This window comes from Empidonax traillii, unplaced genomic scaffold (assembly GCF_003031625.1).
Source record: "Empidonax traillii isolate 1590-97213 ecotype Southwest subspecies unplaced genomic scaffold, ASM303162v1 scaffold86:size2944007, whole genome shotgun sequence".
NCBI lineage: Eukaryota > Metazoa > Chordata > Aves > Passeriformes > Tyrannidae > Empidonax > Empidonax traillii.
Window position 1 is genome coordinate 913,271 of NW_020955279.1, and position 21,041 is coordinate 934,311.

Consider the following 21,041-nt stretch of genomic DNA (forward strand, 5'->3'; position numbering starts at 1 on the left):
TAAGAAAATGTAACAACTAAGCAGAATTTCAGAGGCACATTTCCAAGGTGCTGCAGCACGGCTTAAGTCCTCTCCGAGCAGTGACGTCCGAGCGTGTGCCCAGCATAGCTTTTCACAAATATAAGCCTGAGATTTCAGATGTTCAGATTACAACGTTACCAGTGAAGGAAATGCCTGGGTTTGTGCCAAAAAACGTCAACCAAATCGAGTGTGCACGCAATAATTTAATAGTACAAAATTAAATTCAGTTTTGTTTGGGCTGCTTTGGCAATATTTGATTCCACGTTAAACAATACTCATGTGGCTGTATCTGTGCTGCAGAAATATATTACTTACATAAAGTTTGAAGACATTACTGAAGTATACTGGTGTGTGCACATTTACAAATGCTCACACCAACGTACAAATAAAAATATAAAATACAGCATAGGCCTATATTCAAGCTGTAAACAGATGCATGATACAAATGTTTCAATGACATGAACTCATTTCTGATGTTCCCTGAAATAAATATAATAAAAGAACCCCTGTGAAGATCCAGTTTTATGAAGTGAAGCCCTTTGAAATACTGAACTGTGAAGGGCTGAACTTTGTCCACCTTACTCAGTGGATGAACATTAAACTCAGTGCTACAGTCCCATTTCATAAATCCAAAGATCATTTTCTATGTTAGCTATCACTAGCATCTCCAGAAGAAATAACGCTTTTTTCAAACCTCAAAACACAGATTTCATCTCCGACTCTCCTCTGATCAACAGCAATGAGAATCAATACTAAATTTTTATAACATAGTCAGTATTGTCCAACCCAGCACCGTTCAACCCAAATCTGTTCAGATTCCTGGTTTAGAGCTAATATAATGGCTTACCCATAATGAGATTAATTTCCTGTTGGTGAATATGTTCTCAGTAATAATGCTGAAGGGATGAATAGAAACTTTTGATAAGAATGATCCAATACAGCGTAATTAAATATGCAAGCTAATTATCCATTCTTATACAAATAATAATACTATTATTTTTGCTATATAAGTGTTTTTCGTGCTCAGGGCACAGAGAAACAGTTTAAAATTCCCCAAACACATGTTATTTTAGTGGGATTATTTGGAAGGAGAAAAAAGTTTGCCATAATTTAGGACCTGCACTTTGTTCAAGACAAATGAGAGAAGATGCAAAACAGAGGGGAAAAGAAACATGGTTAAAGTTAAAAAGAGGACATCAAAGTAGGAAGACAAGGAGCTTGACACTGATTCCACAGAAAAGAGGAAAAAATGCTTTGTGTCTGATTTTTGAAAAGTCATTAAATGAGTCTGTGAGCAGAACCCACACTTTTTACTGCCCATTTGGTAAAATTGAATGCAAATGGCCAAATTTTGCCACTGGCACACACCTTGTATGGGCACAGGACGATGACCTGCACATTGTTGTCCATTTCATGGTTTTAAATAAGACCCTTTATTTATCTCCTAAATACGTGCCTGCAAATACACCGACTTCCACACAAACGGCAGTACTTGCTACAAAAATCAGATAAGACTGTACATATAAAGCTCAAAGAGATCAAAAAGTTACTCAATTGGTAATGTGGCTTGTGCAGAACCTCAGAAACATTGTGAGTTTGTTTTTATAGAAATTATCTGGAGCAGCAAGTGCCAACAAACAGGGATTACTTCATCGCAAGCATTTAGTTTTCCTTCTCAAGAAGAGGAGAATAGACAAAAGAAGCAGAGAAGAGTAAGAGGAAAAACTGGTTTCTTAATTGATTCAGGAAGGAGGAGGAAAAAGACAGTGACATGAAGGTGCCAATATTTCAGCACCCTGTGTGGAACTGATCCTACAGGAAGCAGGATGAGGTTTACACAGCAGGCAAGAAAGGAGAGAAGGGAGAGATGTTGTCCATGAGAAAAGGTACAAACTGGATTGCCTTTCTGTTTGAAAGATATTTGAAATTCAAGCTCAGATCTGAGGGCTGAACCACTGCAGTTTGAGCTGTATCATCCTTTATTGTATCCAGCAGAATAAATGCTGCCCTTTGTTGTATCCCAAATCAAGCTAAAGCCAAGAGCTGAGGACTTAACATCAAAAAGTTATTCTTTAACAAATTCACTTTCTCATCACACACTGCTAGAGTGATTTTGTTCTGCTGCTTTAAGAATACATGCAGGCAGTACCCCTATTTCAAACTATCATAGACTTATTTAATGCTCTATCAGTGCAACACAATCAGTGAAAGTATTGTATAAAAGAGAAAACTTTCCCAACTATTCCTATGAAAGCCTAGGATACAATTTCAGCATTGCCCCTCTTTAATGAGCATATCCTGCATTAAATCAGGATGTAGCTGAATGTGGCCAAACCCAGACCATTTAAACAGACAGAACAAGAACGAAACAGATTCAAACATCACTTTTTCAAGAAATTTGTCAAATCAGGAGGTTTCAAGGTTTACTTTTTATCCTCTGCTGTTTCTTTAATGACACCTAGAGCTCCAACAGCAGCTACCTAAGGTGTTAGCAAGCCAGCAGCCAAACCTCCCACGCTTTTTCTTTTCTTTCTCTCAAAGCGTGTTGCCATTCCAAAGCATAACACTGACCTGAAGTTTAGCCAGCTTTTGAAAGGGAGCTACAAGTAATTCAGGTGCAAGTAATTTAGGCAGCAGAGACACCTGCTCTCCACTCCACTGTTCCAGCCTTACAGATCTTTTAATCTCAAAGTCCAAGCCAAAGGCAAGGCTCCTTGTCCTACTGCTGCTTGATGAAAGGCCAACACTCACAGTTCTGGAAAAACAGTCTACAAGGAACAAAAAAAGAAAGAGAAATCAAGTTGTCTGCAGCTGAAAGGGAGAGCAGAGGGACACCAAATCATCTGTCAGCCCTTCCTACTGCAGCCTGACCCAGACACCCTCTCCTTGCCCCCAGCTGTGCATTCCTGTGGCCTCCTTAGTTCCACCACAATAGGTAGTCAGTCAGAACAAGGAGCTGATCCAGCAGAAAATTAATACAGCAAAAACAAATACATAAATGGTTAAAAAAATACTTTAAAAACAAAATAAGCTTCCTGACCTGTGTGTAAGTATTGGTACCAGCACTGGAGAGAGGTGGGGTTGCACAGCTGAAGGTCCAGGCTAGGGTGGGATGAGAAAAAAAAAGGTCTTTCTCAGGGGGAGCCTGGCTTTAAATCAGCTTAAATTGATTGAGAAACCACACCCTCACCAAGAAAGAAATTTAGGCAAATACATGCCTCGTTAAGAGCAGGTTAGTGCTGCTTCTCAGGAAGTACAAAAGATGCTGGAGAGTTTGATCTTAACTGGGCAGCTAAAATGCAGCTGCTCAGGTACTGGTGTTTCCATTAGTGGGGAGCACTGGGACAGCAGTTACAGGGGTAATATTTTGAGCAGCCCCATTTGCACCAGTAAGTTGAGCAAGTGCTCCCATGTTACCTAAGGTGGATGTGGTTTCACAACCCCTCTCCCCCCATCATCCTCCGAGAGCTTGAGCCATTTCTAAATATGTGTTAGGACTGAGCCAGGACTTCAGTGCTGGTTCCACCACTATTTCAATAGTGCCATGAGTCATTTTGATGTGATGCCTCAGTTTCCCTATTATTACAAGGTGCACATGCATGTATACAAACACATTAAATCATTCATCGTGTTTCCCATGCAGCTTTTTGACTAGTTATCTGCAGTTCACGCAAGGATTTTAAACATAAAGCGCTAAAAAAAGTGCTGAGCATTAGTTTCCAGAACAGTTGCAAGATCTGGTGCTGGATACTACTGAATATTGATAGTCTGAAAATATCAGATGAATAATCTATCAAAAAAACACCTCCAAAACTGCTGAACTCTTTTATCCTCTGCTCCACTTCTTCCTCCTTTGCCTTAGAAATGAATCTTAATATCAGCATAAACTTAGTGTGTGTGTGTATGTGTGTGTATACATATATATGTATATATATATATGTGGTTTCTGAAATTACTTCAGGGTGGATTCAATGACCCAAATAAACTATCCTGCCTTCTCCTTGTTTTCCAAGTAAGATTTGGGAAGCAGTAGTCTACATTTGATATTGTTGTTGTTATTATTATTATTTACTGTTGTAGCAGACGTGTACCTGGGCTAATCAGGACTGGGGCTCCATTACTGCAGATGTTGCATCCACTGAGTTAAAAAAGCCACTGCTTTGAGAAGGTAACAATTCAGCTCAGGATGGTATCCCACAAAAGTGTGTACCAGGGAGCAGGAGGAAAAAGGGAACGAGAGAGTGCAGGGTACTGTAGTGCCATAAACCACCCGCGTGCACAGGTTGATGGTTTCAATTCATTTCATCCCTCGGATTTCTAACGCTTCTCCATTAACTCTCCCCGTTGCCAGCTGGAAAAAGTGACCCGGGGCTCTGTGCACACAGACATACATACATGTCTACGTGCGTGAATATATAATCATCACGTTTTAAATAATTTAGTGCTCTTGGTTTCGTTCTGGACAGCCTCTCCTCATCTGTACTTCTTTAAAAAAAAAAAAACTAGTAGAAGGGGGAAAAGAGTGTGTATGCGTGTTTGTGCAGACAGACGATGTACTCGCATCTATAAACTCTGTGGGAGTTTGGGCCCCTTCCTTATGCATAAACTGCCCTCCCTCCTGGGGTGTCTTCTCCTTAATGACGTTCACGCTCATTTAGACGCTCGGGACCGGCTCAGCCTCTCACGGAGCCCGCAGCCTCCACACACATCCTGAAAAGCAACCTGAGCAGACGTCCCTCCTCGAGGCAGTTCCAGGGATTTTTCTCTCCCGGGCGGTTTAGGAGCTGGCGAGCGAGCGAGCGAGCGAGCGCTTGGGTTTTCCAGTGCCTGCTCCTCCCACCAGAGACACCCTCCCGCCGCTCCCCGCCGGGCCGCGCCGCTCACACGGCTCCTTCGCGGCGTGCGGGACGCGGGCACAGCGCGGCCGCTCCCGCTGCCGGACGAGAGCTCCCGGGGAAGGGTCCATGGGCCGGGGCCGATAGGAGCCCCCCGCCGCCGCCGCCGCCGCCGCCTCGGGCCATGAGCGGGCAGCGGCGCCTCCGCGGGGGCTGAGCGGGGGCCGTGCCGTGCCGGGCCGTGCCGTGCATGCCGGCGGGGCGCGTCCCGCGGCGGGGCAGCCCCCGCCGAGCCGCGATGCCGGCGGCGGGGCGCGGGCAGCCCAGCCCCTGGCTGCTGGTGCTGGGCGCCGCCGCCCCCGCTCTCTGGCTGCGCTGCGTCCTCGCCGACTTCACGGTGGACAACGAGGTGCACTCCAGCTTCATCCACCGGCGGCTGCGCGGCCCCGAGCGCCGCGAGATGCAGCGGGAGATCCTCTCCATCCTCGGCCTGCCGCACCGCCCGCGGCCCCACCTCCACGGCAAGCACAACTCGGCCCCCATGTTCATGCTGGACCTCTACAATGCCATGTCCGTGGAGGAGGGGGCGGCGGGGGCCGCCGCCGAGGACGGCGAGGGCTTCTCCTATCCCTACAAGCCCATCTTCAGCACCCAGGGGCCGCCCCTGGCCAGCCTGCAGGACAGCAACTTCCTCACCGAGGCTGACATGGTCATGAGCTTCGTCAACTTGGGTGAGTGCCGGGCTCGGCGGGGCTGGGTCCGGGGCAACAGGGCAGGGAACCGTGCCGAGGGGAGGCTGGAGCGGCCTCCTGACCACCAGCGGGAGGACAGGGGCTGGTGGTGCAGGTGGCCGCGCTTGGGAGCTGTTTCCCAGAGGGTCAGGAGGGTGGCAGCCCACCTGGGCAAAGGAAGGACAGGTAGCGGCCCTCGAAAAAGCGGCTCCTTTGCCAGGTAGTAGTTAAATGGCACCAACGTGGAGAGGGCTCAGACTTCCCATCACAGCATTTGGACAGCCACAAGCTTTCTCCACGCTCCACCCTGCGCGCCGACACACTTAAAGGTCTCCCTTTAATAGTTGCTGCACTTCAGAAATTGGATTTGCAGGTAGGAGCTAGACAGGACGATCAGCAGGTCTGTTCCACATCCCACACTGCCAAGGAATACACGAAACCGAGGCAGGACCACGGGTCCTGCACGGCTCCCAGTGCCGGGCTGGACGCAGAGCCACCAGGGCTGGCCGGACGGAGAGTTCCCTGCGGCATCCCAGCGCCGCGCTCCCGCGGCCGGAGGGGCTGAGCTGCTCGCACATGTTTTCCTAATGGCTTGGGAGGGATTCCACAGTAAATCCTTATTTACTCCTGCAGCTTTTCCTGTTGACCCCAGTTTATGCCGCTAACTCGCCTCTTTTCACAAGCACATGTGGATGGGTTTATGCAAGCGATAGAGAGTTGGCACGCTTTGTATGCGCCTCGCTAGGCCTCTCTAATTGGATGCCACGGCCCAATCTGATTTCCATTTGCTCGCTGCAGATTGCACACCCGTGTGGACTGACTTGGCCGGATTTGAGTAAAACATTGTCAGGGTGCGCGTTCTGTTTTAAATACATAATTATAGACCTGGTTCACTCTATCCATTTTTAGACCTCATCATGTGCGGCTCTTAAACCACACACGTACAGATTGGGTGTCTGCAAGTGCAAGGCAGAACCTGAATTGTATTTCCAAAACAAGATCCACTCAAACTTTGTCCCAAACAAAGGGAGACACAAAGCACAAGAAGAGCCCACCTCTGGCACATAACCTACTAGGGATTGCAGACCCCCATCTCCAATAAATCCATTGACACCTTTATGGATGTCACTGTTCTGGACACTTCCACCGTCTGGAACTTCAGAGGGAACAAAGATTAAATCACCACCTAAATCACCACCTCTCTAATCCCAGCACTTTAACCAACTTGAAAAGATCAGCAGCTGTAAAGGCTCTGTGACACACGTTAATAATTATTAGACACGGTAGCCATCCCGGCACAATTCGTGCATGATAAGGAGACACAGGACGCTGTGGGAGATCTCTAGTTTGCATGAGCTGCACCTCCTTATTAACTGCCATAAGCTTCACAGTGGGAAGCTTGGAATTACATCTGGCCCGGGGGCTGTGCTCTATGAGAGCTGGTGCTTTCCATTTGGAATTACAGTGTTTGTCTAGTCGGTGCTGGATCCTTAAGCCGATGAGCATGATACATTTAAAATCAAATATTTGAGCACTCAAAAGTACCAATGGCAGTTAAATATTTGACTTAAGAGATAAGAGAGATCTTGCTAACACTATTCTCCGTGGTTCTTGGGTCCTACACTGTGTACAGCCGAGTGCAAGGGGAGTCTCGAACAGAAGACAAAGGATGCTGAAATAACATTAGCAATATTCACACTTCTCTTTCTTTTTCGTTAGAGAGGAGAGAACATTTATGAAACATGTAAGTACCTAATGCAAGGGAGTTTAACCCTGGGGAAGCAGCTCTTCTCCTCAGGTGTAGTTATCTACTGCCTAACTTTCATCAGTGAAACTGCAGTGCTCTCGTCCCATGCTTCCAATGTAAGGAAAATCTCCCTGTCAGCCCAGGTCACTAATTATTTCAAGTACAGAGGAGTGGAATCGATCCATAAACTGTGAAATAAAAGTTACATTTTGGATATGTCGTGTCTGCGTGAGAACTCTTTACAGAGCAGGTTTCACCTTTATAAGCCGTAAGAAACTGATAGCCAACATCCCGTTGTGACGGGATGGCTGCAGCGGGTATTTCATTCATTCCGACCTGCCAGGTTTTGTAGTCGGCTTAGAAACCCAAGAGTGTTCTTGATGCAAAACACTAAATGATCATTTTATTTAGGTGCTGTCAGCATGGTCAGTGAGTAGTAAGAGCATAGGCAAAATCCAATAGTTTTAAGGACAGGTGGAATTACTACCGGCAAGGCACATTTCGGAGGTTTATCTGTGCTGTTTTGTTCCCTTGTCAACAGTGCATGCCAGGACGAGTTTAAAAAGGACATAGATCTGTAATAGCTTTCTTCATCTCTGTGCACACCTTTCATCCCATTATAGTCATCTCTCTTTCATCTTTATAGGACAAAGACAGGCCTGTTTATGGATGTTTTAATGAATTAGACCAGCCACTCACTCCCGTATATAGTCAAACACAACACCTGCTTTGAGACGTACAGTTTTCTGCGACATTCAGGGAAAATTAGAACAACTATTGTAGAACTGAATTTTTCTGGAGACTTTCTACAATGATCCCTTTTAAAGCAGAGCTGAATTCCTAAATGCAGACTGTAGTAAACTGTGTCCTACTTTTGTAAGAGATACTCTGTGAGCATTGCATTTCACAGGTAGGCTTTTATTACTATACTAGAGCCATCACAATGAGGAAGTGTCACAGCATAATAAAGTTTCATTTCAGAATGGAGGAAGTAAAAGTGAGTAAAGAAATAATACTTTTAAATTTCATTCAATAAAACATGTTAATTCCAGGCTTCTAAACGTTAATCTACAAAAAGCACTTTTTTTGCCTTGTTCATATTCTTCATTTATCCAGTTTCACAATTTCAGAGGGAAAAATATTAAAAAAAAAAAAAATTGCAAGATTTACTGGGATATATAGTAAAAAAGCCAACAACAAACCCCACACACATTGATTTCTATGGAGATACTGTGTATATTTATTCCAGAGAATTTATACTGGGGATTTGTAGGGAGGAACCAGAATACAGGTGCTCCGTTTCAGGGAGCTTTTTACTAAGCATGTAATGTTACTGTAAAATCTTGACAATTAATTAGATTTAGATTTATAACTAGTTAATTCACAGGCTACATTTTGCCTTAGCTTACACCTGTGCTAAGATGAATGGGGAATGGATTTTTGTCAAGAATGAAGTTACATGTAAATTAAAAGAGAATTTAGCCGCAGTGGTCTGACTAAGTTAGTCAGTTAATTACTGGCTAATTTTGTAAAATTTATTACTATAATTTCAGTATTTGGAATTTCATTTCTGTCCAAGTATAGTTTACAAACTGAACCATTTTAGGAACTGAAAAAACGCAAAGCATTTTTTTGCACAAGTTTAATTTGAAGTTTATAAACAGCAACTAAGGAGTAAACATCCTCTCGATGACTTAGACCTACTCTTCTAAAAATAATTGAGTTGTCCTTATGACGGTAATCTTGCCTTGGTAAACAGAGTTGCTTAGAATATTTTTAAAAGAGTCGGCACAAGTGATATGCAATTTGTTAATTTCTCTCGTGGTTGATTATAAAATGAACAACATTGTTTAATCCTGGCAAAAAAGAAGTGGGGGGGAAATTAGTCATTCTTGGAAGGAGCACTTGAAAGTGGCTTTTGTTAATATAAATCAAGAAGCTGAAGAGCCCCCAAGTTTCCTTTTATTTCATACCATCTGGCTATCCTTTTTGTTGACAAGTGTTTGGCATAGAGAACCATCTCCTTGCCCTTTAATAACAGGCTTTAACACTGTAGGGTATTAGAAAAAGATTCTATAACAGTTAAAAAATTTCCTTCGGGGAATACTTTATAAAGTGAGCACGGGCTGCAGGCATTTGCAGCTGTAACCTGGCTTGTGTTAAAATTTGGAAGGGGCTGCCTTGCATTCCAGCTCACTACAGGCCTTCATTGGTGTACAGCCAAAGGTTAATATAGATGTCACACAGTTTTTCTTTGGAGAGCCTTAGATATAAGAGTACGCGTACAGCTGTGTTTTTAGTAACCCTTTCATAATCACTTCTTTTAAACCTCATTTTCCTGCTTATATAAATCAAAGATTTTCAAGGATATTTGACCTGGATTTGAACTTATTTGATCTTCACATATTTCCCACTTGAAACAAAGCAGATTAAAAGTTAGCCCTGGATGCCTGGTCCCGATCACATGGTTTGTCCATACATTTGGCCAAGCCCTTGGCATTTTTTTTATCCTCCTCCACCTAGAAGCTGCTAGAAGCTCTCAAGCCTGAACAGGTACATCCCATAATTGTTTTGGGCAGTGTGGACATGTGCAACACTTGGTGATAGAACATTAGCTAAGGCAGAAAGCTTGCAGCAAAACAAAGGTATGAAGGACACTGATGTGCAGCAGGTATTCTTTGAATGTACAGATGTGTTCTAGAGAGAATTTAATTGATTTTCTAGTGGCAGAGCAGAACAGAAAATATTTACCTCTGCCATGCTGGTGCACTGGTAGCAGAGAAAGAAGCAGCTGAGAACAGATGTCCTTATGCAAGGAAAAAGGACGTGGAAGTTGTCCCCCCCTGTCACTCCCCCTGCTCTCACACGGTGGATTTATCCCGGAGTGAGATCTTTCCTCCTTTCCCACACAGGCTGTCCTGGGGGGGTGAAGCCCCCTCTGTGAGCTGTAGTTTAAAAGCCAAAACACAGAGGCTTATAAAGTGCTTTTGAAGGAGACAAGCCTGGATGGCCAGGTCTTGTGGTGCTGGTAACAGGAGCTGGGCACCAGTGGAACGTGCAGGACCTGCTCCCACCCGCACGCTTGTGCCCCCAGTTGTGCTGTGTGTGTGTGTGTGGTGTGTGTGTGGTGTGTGTGTATGTGTGTTGTGTGTGTGTCCCTGAAAAGAAGATTTAACTGCCTCTGGGCAGGCAGCACAAACCCAGGCGCTAGTTCTCCTCTGGAAATAAGCCCAAAACACATTTTCGGGTCGTGGGGGGAGAGATGTGTGAGAGAAGGTTACACAAGTGGTTGGAAACATTAATTAAAAAAAAGATTATAACTATTAAAGCCCGGTCAGAGCTGTTGACAGGCTCCTTTTAAATAGGACACTGCGATGTTTTAGTTTAATACATTCTGGCAGTGTCACCGGGGTTAAGGCTAATACTGGGATGTGTGGATCCTGTCATGTTATTGTCAGGAGGAATGCAGGGATTAGGTTTAAAAGTGGTGGTGGGTGAGTGGTGCAGCTGTGTACACTTATTATAAAAGATTTAAGTCCCACTGGTAAAATCAATATATTAAATTGCAAGAGCCCCTGTTTTTAATTAGTTTAAATCAAATATACTGTTAGTGCCATTATGGCTGCTATCCCTTGAACCAAGTGAGGAAATGCTAATATTTATAGGGAAACTGTTAATTTGTGGTTAAAATGATAACACATTTAGTTTTATGCTTCCAAATTGTTCTAACTGGATGAATACCAGCGAGCAGTTGCAATGGTGGATGAAGGCATCTGAGCAAGAACACAAGTAAGCAAATTTTGATAGTATGCCAGATAAAGAGACTACCTGTTGATATATAGCATTAAGAGACCATGATATTTTAAGCCCTTTCCAGTTCTCCTCTCTGGGGCCTGCATCAAAGTGAATTAACCACATCTATATAAAAATGCATATATAATTGTATATAAATAAAAAATGCTATTTTATATAGTTCTTGTCTAAAGGGAAGGGACTTCTAAAGAAATGAGGGAGCTGTTTAAATTAGTTGCAGGATGAAGATTTTCCTTCTACAACTGTTTGAAGTAAATGGGACTGCTCACGAGGACTAATCATGGATAAAGTTCTGCACACGCTTATGTTTGGAAAAATGGAAACCCCAGAGAAAATTCTTGGCTAGGTCTTCATTGGTGTAAATTGTCAAATTTCTACTGGAGCTGGCCCTGTGGTCTCATTTATACAACTCTACGTCCAAAGTAATTCCCATAAACTCCCTCTTGATTTACACTAGCACCACTGAGAGCAGAATTGGGCCAAAGAAATGCCCCTGTGTTGAAATAATGAGCACGCAGTAGTTTCTGCTAGAGCTTCACACAGTTTTCTCTCCTAATCTTGAAATTGTTTCTGAGGGAAGTTTCCTTTGCTGCAAATAATCAAAACACGAGCTAGCTCCTATTAGTCACTGCTTATCATTATTAGCCCGATCCATGTTGTTGAACTACAGCTGAATTCCCATCTTTGCAACAAACAGAATTTAACAAATAATGTTTGACAAAAATGTGAAACTGATATTTCTTAATGCAAGACATATTTCATATGGAGAAACTTCAGTGCTGAAAGATTCCTGGTATCAAAATATCTGAATCATAGTACAAATAAACAGCGCCTTGTAAAGACTGCAGGGCCGAATTCCGTGCTGGAATAATTCCACTGAAGTCAGTGGAATTGTGCCAGCAGATAAACTGCCATCTAGATTTTTTCGGTGTTAAAGATTTTGTCAGTAAAAATCTTTGGTACAAAAAAGGTTGCAGGTAGCAAAGTTTGAACTGATTCTAATTCAAACAATCCTTCTGGAAATCCTTATTTTGCTGATAAAAGCTACAGAGATTGCTGAACCCCCCTTTATTTGGATATATGCTCTACAATTCCATTATTTATACATAAATACACCTGATTTACAGCAGGTAAAATAAAAGCCATCTTGGGTGTAATTCCACAACACTGTGTTTTACCCATTCTTTTAAATATTTGTATCATCTACATCTCAGACTCAGTGAAAATCCTTTAGTAATTCAGACTGAGTGGATTGAATTAATGGCAACTTTGAGACTACAAGTTTTAGTGTAATTGCTTTATTGTCTTGGAACCAAGATGCTTACAATCCAGTTCCTGTGCAAACATGTTTAACGTGTGTTAATGTGTTTCAAAACCAGACCCTCTCCGCAAAATTCTGCTTTTCATTAATTGACATCAGTAGCATGGTACAGTATTTCAAAGCGCTGGCCAAATATAAACTGTGTTTCTAATTTCCTTACTTTCCTATGTTTGGAATGCCAATGTTAATTTGTTCCCATGGAAGAGTGAGAGCTGCCAACCACAGTTTTATGTAAATGGCTTTACAGTGCAGGGCTGCCAATATTAAATGATACTTAGGAATTTTCATGACATTTTGTATTTAGTGCTTGTGTGTGTGTGAGAGAGAGAGAGAGAAATAGAGGGAGATGTATGGGATGTTGAACAGCACAAGCACTGAAGATCAAGACAAATGTTTGAAGACGTGTATCCTTTGAGTAACTGTTACTTAATCTTCTCATTTAACATTTTTTAATAATCCACCAGATATTACATAGCGTATTCCCTATGCCTAGAAAAAAGCTGTTTTGCAGGGAACTTTGTTGCTAACCATCCAACTAATTCCCCCCACCTAATAATTTTAGTTATTTATTAATAGATGAGCAGATGGACTTTAGTTTGTGTTGTTCCTCTGATCATTCTGAACTAGACTGTGAGAATGTGATATTACTCAGCATGAGAAAATGTAAGAGCAAAAAAATCTGCCACAACTAAGGAACAGGGGAATTAACTGATTCTGATTAAACTGCCAACAGATAATTTTTCTTTAGAAGAAAAGGAGTAGCTAGATAAAATCATTTGCTTTCTTAAAGAAAATCAAGCATAATCGCTTCTTTAGTGGTATGTCTGCCTTTGTACATGAAACAAACATGAAGTCCCCTTTAAACAAGCTTATTTTAAACTGATGTTGGTAAAAACAAGGTCTGTTTATGTATTTCTCCTTTTATTCCTGGAAGATATTCAAAATACAAATTGTTCATGTTTCAGTAGATTCCTCTTAATGAGTGCTACGGTTTATCTCTCCATTTCCCCCGTTTATTGGAACAGGTGCAGTGTCTGCCATCTGTGCCAGCCCTGTGCTATACCAACAAACAAAGTGTTGTTTTGGTTCACTGGATTTAAAAGTCTCCTGAGAGTAAAAAAATGAAAGAGAAAGAATTTAGAAAGTGCCTAGTGAGGGAAAGGCACTTCAAGTAATGTGCTTTGTCACTCAAGTCTTCCTGTAAATTACCTTAAGCTATTTCTAAACTGTTTGAAAAATTTTATCCATCAAGGATTAAGTTTCTGTTGCATCTTGGAGGTCCCACACAATTCTTTATCATGTTCATCCTACTGCAGTAGCTTTCAAGTTAGAGTCTTTTGTTATCGGGTTGAATTAAATTTTACAGGAGTATAAACTCTTTTTTTCCTTGTCTTAAAGTGGAAGAAGTGCAAATTTTCATTTTTTCAGTGTTTCTGCTTCCACCTCATTTAAGGGATCCTGCAAATAGCCATCCAAGTTTAAACAAGATTATGTTGTAATTAGACAGACAAACTCATAATTATTTAAGGGCTAAACCAACAACAACAACCCTTTCAGGTTCATTTTGACAGTGTTTATCCAGGGTATCTGGAAAGGCTTACAATTAAAGTGCCTGAAGGGTGGGGATGAGATTTTTCAGCATGCAGTCAGTGCTATCAGGTCCACCTGGCCTGGGAAACTATGCAGGCTTTGTAGCAGAGAAAATCCTTTAACTTAGATCTTCGTGGCAAGCTCTTAAAAGCTACCTTCCTTTAAAAAATAAAAATAATAAAAAAAAAAAACCAAGGAAAAGGAGGGGAGAGGGAAGGCGCTGCTTCCCTCTGAGCAATAATTAAAATGAGCAAATGCCCTTCAGGCTCTGTGTGACGAGGGACCCCATCGCTCCGATCGCACCATAATCTCCCAGTGCATCATTTTTTAAGATTTTCCCCGTTGTACACAACTGCCTTTGGAATGAGCACAAAGTTTCCTCTCGTCAGGCTGCAGCCTCCCAGCACGGTGCTGGGCTGAATCACACCTCCACGGACCCCACTGATGTCACCAGGCAATATCCTCAGCTGGAGCAGCCTGGCCTAGGGCCACCCCGGCGGTGAAGTCACCACCCCTGACACCATCCGAGGAGCTGGCACAGTGTCCTGTGCCCAGTCTGGGGGGCTGTAAATTAGGGTGAGATCTGACTCTCCTACTGGAGCCACTGGGCCAAATCCTGCCTTCAGCCACCACATTTCCTTGGCGTTGTCGGGGCTGTCTCGTTTCTACCAATTGTTCTTCCCACAGCACAGTGGCAGTAAAACTTTTTAAAAGACACCAGAAAGAACTCTGGGAGAACTACTAAAAAAATGTTCATAAAATAATATAACATAAGTAGTTGGAAGTTATAATTCCGATGGAGAGACAAGTTTCTTCCTGAGTGAGGATTGGGAGCAGGGCTGGTCATGTTTCCCTCCCTGTCTACCTGGAACACCCATTGACTTTAATGAGTCCTTTGGCACTCCAAGGGAAAGCAGGTTCAGGTCTACCATTGAAATGGAAGATTAAAAATTACTGTAATTTAGAAATTTCAAATTCTTGTGGTTACAACTGAGTAGTGTTCAAATTGTTTTGTACCAATATTTTGACAATTTATTTTCATCAGCCAAGTATCTATAATGCCATCAGTGATAACCACTCATCACTAACAGGAATCATTTCCCAGTTGTATTTGTTCTGCTCGCATGCTCAGTGCTAGCTGCTCCTCTCCTGGTTCTCAAGGTTAAAACTTATTGCTTCCATCACTAAAAATATTCTGAACAATTTAATCTTGCTACTTTTATTTGTTTATTACTCTGCAGTCATTATAATCCCACAGGGACTTTTTAGATGTTAATAAAGAGAACTGCACATCACTTTTCCTGAATCTTGTGTGGCACTATAAACATCATGCTGAGTTTAAGTTCCCCTTTCTGACCATATCCTTAAAAAAATCCAGCATTTGTTCAGAGAAAGGAGGGGATTTTTTTCTTTTCTTTTTAACAAAAAGAAATAAAAGGGGGGGGGAGGAAAGAAGTAACTTTAGCCTCACAATCTGCTAGCTACATAAAACAGTAAATGTTCAGCTGAGGCAGGGAAAAACCAGAACTGCTAGAGACTGGTTGTTTCCTTTTGGAGGAAACAATAAATGTGCCCACTTGTATTTTAACAACATTACTACTGGGCCCCCTAATTACACAAATATACTTATAATAAACTGCAGAAGAGAAGAGCTGAAAAAGAACCATTCAGCACAGATCTTTCTCCTCAGCTCAAAGAGAAGCTCTTGGGTAACCACTCTAAAATCCTGGCCCTAATTAGAAGATGAAGATATTTCAGCACTGTGTGATGAATCATTTGTCTCCCAAGACAGGTGAAAAGGAGAAGCAAATCAGACATGTGGTGTAAAACTTCTCTCACTGGTGTGGGCACAACTTTGACCTCTGAATACAATAGTTCCTAATATCAATGGCATGCATTATAATCAAATTACCAGAATATTAGAGTCTATATCCATGGAAATCTCTGACTGTTACACTACATTAAAACCTGACACAGGGAATACAGAAATGCACGAAAGAATCCAGAACGATGCAGAAACGCATTCAAGCAGATCCCAAATATTTTTTTAGAAAACAGTAAGTGTCATTTTGCTCATTAGTCCACAACTGTGAGATGGGAGCTGTTTCACTGAAAATATACAGAGTAGGGGGGAAAATCTAAGTCAGCGTGTCTAATACACTGAAAGTCTTTCCTCCCTGTGTTGGCAGTTGTAGTCAAACAAATGAGTTGTGACTGGTAGGCAAGGGACTGGGCTGGAGAAGAATGATCTGTGCTTCTACTCCTTCAGAGATGCTTTCATAAACCCCATACACTCATTTCTGTGCTATTTTTACCAGTTGCACGCAACAGGACGTGAACTGCGTTCCCTTCATTCATACCAAACCCATGCGAGGACACGAGGGCGTATTACAACAGCTGATCTTTTACCCCAGAACTGCAGTTGCAAAATTGCTTTTGAAGATACACAAAAACCCAAAACAAAACAGAAAATGCTGTTGTTAGGGGCTGACTCAGGAGGCTGGGATGGCCCAGCCCTAGTGAGAGGCTCAGTGTCAGGAATCCAGCCCTGAGCCGCAGTGTGGTATGCAGGGCTAGGTGCTGCTGATGTCACTGATGGGCTTATCTCGTACCAAAAAAAAAAAAAAAAATTCCTCTTGTATAATAGGGATCGTGGGTGGCAATTAAACTGAAAATAAATCTTTGCCTCACCATCAGATGCCGTTATGCCTCAGGCATTGGCCACCAACATTTACAGTGCAAAGGGGACAGATGTGCACACACACTGTACATCCATATATATGTTTGTCTTCCTGAGGACATCTCTGAAATAATAGTTTAAACTTGCCATCACTGTAAGACACTGGCGTTTTACATCTGCCAACAGAAATATATGTGGATGTCATCAACTCCCAGATCTTTAATATTCATAGCTCTCAGGCCTGTATAGAGTTATTAAAAGAATAAACAGCCTCCTGCCTGTTTCTCAGTAAAAATAAATGTGTAGCACAGTAAACATTCCTAGAAAGCAAAACCATCTCATGCATAAGCTACGAGTCCCGTCACAGGCAAAAGGACAGTGAGAGGATGTGCAGTGGCCAGCAGGGAGGATCATTCTGGGCAGTGACCTCCTCTCCTGTGTCCCAAACCCAGTGCCCCACCTGAGCTCGGCTCTCTTGGCAGCACAGAGGAAACATGATGATCTCAGAGAAAAATGTGAACTAGGCCACGAAGCCACATTTGCACAAGGGAGGGCACTCTGCAGTATCTTTTTAAGCAGTAACTGAAGTATCTAATGATTATCTTCCAAAATGTTTACTCCCATCCCTCCAAATATTGTGTTTCTGTTGAATAATCCTGGTTTATAAACGGTGTTAATATCACTGGACCTCACACATGCAGAACACCTGAGAAATGTGCAATAGCTGTAACAGCCTGGGTGCAGGGCAAGCACTGCTCCAGCAGGGATTTCCCCTCGGGGGCAGCCAGACCTTTCCCCTGAATAGTTTGCTGCCCCCTAATCTCCCAGCACTTGCCTGGCCCAGAGCTGCAGATGTTTGTTAGTGCATAGGAAGCTTGGAAAGCCTGGCTGATCGTGGTCTTAGGGCACAGTGTATACATTCCAAGTTGAAATTGTGCTGATTACAATCAAAGGCTGAGATTCTTATCTGATGGCTGCGTGCCAGGCTGGTTATTTTGTAATATCCCACAAGCTGCTTTCTCAACAAATGCAGAATCTGGGATTTCAGCTGAGAAATCTGGCGAGTCGTATGGATTCAAACCTGGGAAACTGGTTCCTAAATTATTTTCCTTTTATCACAGTAAGCCACAAGAAAGGCTGGATTCCCTGCAACTCCTGCCCTGTTCCTCCCAGGGAGCCTCTGCAGGTGTAGACCCACACTCTGCAGTATTGGGGGGGATGCTGGTATTGTTGTGGCAATACAATATTAAAGGAGGATTAATTAGATTTAGGCTATTTATTTGGGCAGCTGTTCAGTAGATGAAAGGAAGCCTTATGCAAGTGAGATGAATAAACCTTAAGAGGCCAATGTCCAGTCACTTCTCACTCGTGTCCCTTAGCAATGTGCAGAAATGGGCACATTCCTTTGGCAAAAATGAGGCATTTGAAGATTCCATCAGCTGAACTTTGTCTTTCCAGTGTTGCCAGTAGATGCACAATATATACATGTGCTTTTAAAAGACTTTTATTTTGAACTCAAGATGTGAATCTATGGTATTAAGGAAAGCAGAACAATCCTTTATTTAGCTGCACCTGCACCTTAATGCCTAATGAGTTTAGTCTGATGGAATCCAGACCTCAGGAAGGATTATAAATTCTCATTTGATTTCATTTACTTCTAAAATACCTTAAACCAGCTGTACCAGTCTGGAATCCAGTCCTTCTTTCTCTATCAGTTTTGCGAGTGTTGTTGAATCTTTTGCTGTATTAAGAGTAACTTTATGCTATATAATGATATGGCATTAGTAATAAGGAACAGAGGGCAGCTTGAAAAAATCATGTAGTGGAAGATAATTAGCAGCATATAAGCTTGGAAAGCATCAGATTATGAGCACAACTTTTCATAAAGTTCTTTTTGCCCCAGAAACAAGATTTGGAAAAGTTGAAAGGAGATTGGTAGGCAATATCCTCTGTGACTGGGCAGTGTGAGGCAGAGGAGCCCAGCCGTGTGGGTGAACTCACTCTCCAGGCACTACTGGTACATTTAGCCTTTTCTGTCTGTTTTGTATAAACACATCAGAGACACTTGGGCAGTGACCTCCCCAAGATTACTGACTCAGGCTGTTTATTATGAATAGTGTCTAATTTATCAAATACATCTGAAGACTTCTTACTTCCCCCCAGTGTAGTTACGGGAGTGCAAGAGCATAATTTGATGCTGTTGCATCTCTGCATCCAAGAGTTACTGTGCCGTGATTTGTTTTTAATTTGCAAGTCCTCTGCACATGCCTCTTGCAGATTGAGGTGCCTGTGCTGCAGGCTCCCAGCTTCCTGCAGAGATGTTTAGTCCTTCCTTTGTGCAGACACAGGGCAGGGAAGCCCTCCAGGGATGAGCTCCCTTCCAGGCTGCCACTCACTGTGGGTTGTCTTCCTCTACCTGAATTTAGGTTAGAGCTGTCTAAAAACACTTCAGGGAAACTTTCTTTCCTTCCCCATGCTCTGAAATTTAGTCCAGGCTGAACAACTATTTCGCACTTTGGAAGTTTTCAAGAACGACCTGAATTTTCTTATTCAAAAATTTGTATTTCATGCCAAATATCCCATTTTAGATTTGCTTCTAGCAGCCTCTCACGCTGCCTCTTATCTCCCCTGGCTGAATACACTTCGTTTCTGACCAGATTTGTTCAGCCACTTGTCTTTCCTTGCTTGGGCCTGGGAATGTGTTTCCATCTGCTCAACACTGTGTGTACAAGCAGACAGGCAGGCTGCTGGTTTTTGCATCAGTGATTTTTTGAGAGGCCTCTAGCCTCGGAGCAGGTTGCAGGAAGCACCTTGGGCCCCATTTGTCTGCTGGTTGGACTGGGGGATTATTTTTCTCAGTGAACCATATTGTCAGTAACTTTTCTCCCTCTTTGTGCTCTCCAGCCTCCTCACCCTTGAGACACCCACCACCCTGCTTTCTCCTCTAAACCGGTACTACCCTCCTCTGTGCAATAAATGCCACCTCCATCTCCAGTGTCCTGATCCTCGTTGCAATACCTTCCCCTCCTCCTCAGGCTGCCACTATCTCCCTGACCCTTGGATGCACTGGCAAAATGTGTGACTTGCAGTTCACACCTAATGCTGGCACAGCTTTCCTGGGAAATTAGGCTCACCAGACACAGCTCCTTGATTTCACAGAACGAGGGAAGCAGCCCCTGCTGCCCCCTGAATTACAGAGAGAGCAAGCAGTGTAATGTAGGAGTCATCTCTCTTCAAAGGAGAAAAAGAAAAATGTATTCCTGCACCTTTACATGCCTCCCACAGCTGCATCCAGAGGATTTAGTGTTGAGGGCATGTATTAGACAGCAACATGTCTCTGCTCTCAGCCTGGGTTATTCCATGCTGTGCAATATAGTACAGACAGAAAAGAAAGCAGCAGGAATGATGAGCTTTTGCCTGTCATTTTGCTCACTGCACAGTTTGGCTACAGGGACATTACTAGAGGGGGGTGTAGAGAGAAGCTGAGGTTGCCCTTGGTGGGCCGGAGACCCACAACAGCCCTAATCTGTCTGTCTGTTGGGGGTAAATACCAGCACTCTCCCAAGTGCCAGCACGAGAGCTTGAGGCAATTGTGATGGCCACAACACTGGCCAGTTGGGAGGACACAGTAGGAGACACATTTTGCAGCATCACCACAGTGCCCAGCTTGCCTCTCTGTCCCTGTGGAAAAATGCCACCCCCAAGGTGCTGGGAATGGGAGAGCTGCTGGGGCAAATCCCCAGGTTAGCGCTGTCCTGGGTTCCCCCTTCCCCATGAAAGGACAAAGAGAAACAAGATTCAAGATGCTGGTGAGGGAGGCCCTGCAGGAGACTTCCTTACAGTGGATTCCTGGAGGATGAAGGTAGAAATACAGGGAGTCTGTCAAAAGGAACAACTTCATGAACTCCCATTTATTTCTTTCCCCTGTCACCCCCCCATATTCTCCATCCCCTCACACCCCTCAAATCCCACAGCAATCCTCAGTGCATTACAACAGCTGCAGATGGATTGCAGCTCCATGTGCTGCTGTGTTTCACATGACGAGGCTGTGAATAAGGTATTCTGAAGAAACACAACTCTTCCCTGCTTATTTAACTTTGCTTTCCCCAGATACACATACAGACACAGCAAACAGCATCAGGATTCGCACCACGATCAGTCTGTTTACTATTAGGAGAGTTTTGTGTTCACAGAGCAGTCCCACGTGTAAATTTTTCACAATACCTTTCATCTAGTCTGGCTCTGCTTTCAGCAGAGAAACCACAGAGTAAACGGGTACCAATCAGGGCACACTCAGAAAAGA

At 43.2% G+C, this 21,041-nt stretch overlaps 1 protein-coding gene across 1 annotated transcript in view; it reads left to right on the top strand.

Annotated features, from left to right (window-relative positions):
- The first annotated feature begins 5,106 nt into the window (after positions 1 to 5,106).
- BMP7 (bone morphogenetic protein 7) overlaps positions 5,107 to 21,041 on the top strand; it is a 44,088-nt gene continuing 28,153 nt past the window's right edge. Inside the window, exon 1 of the mRNA XM_027881298.1 lies at positions 5,107 to 5,587. Coding sequence (XP_027737099.1) covers positions 5,107 to 5,587 — 481 coding nt within the window. The remainder of the gene's footprint in view (positions 5,588 to 21,041) is intronic.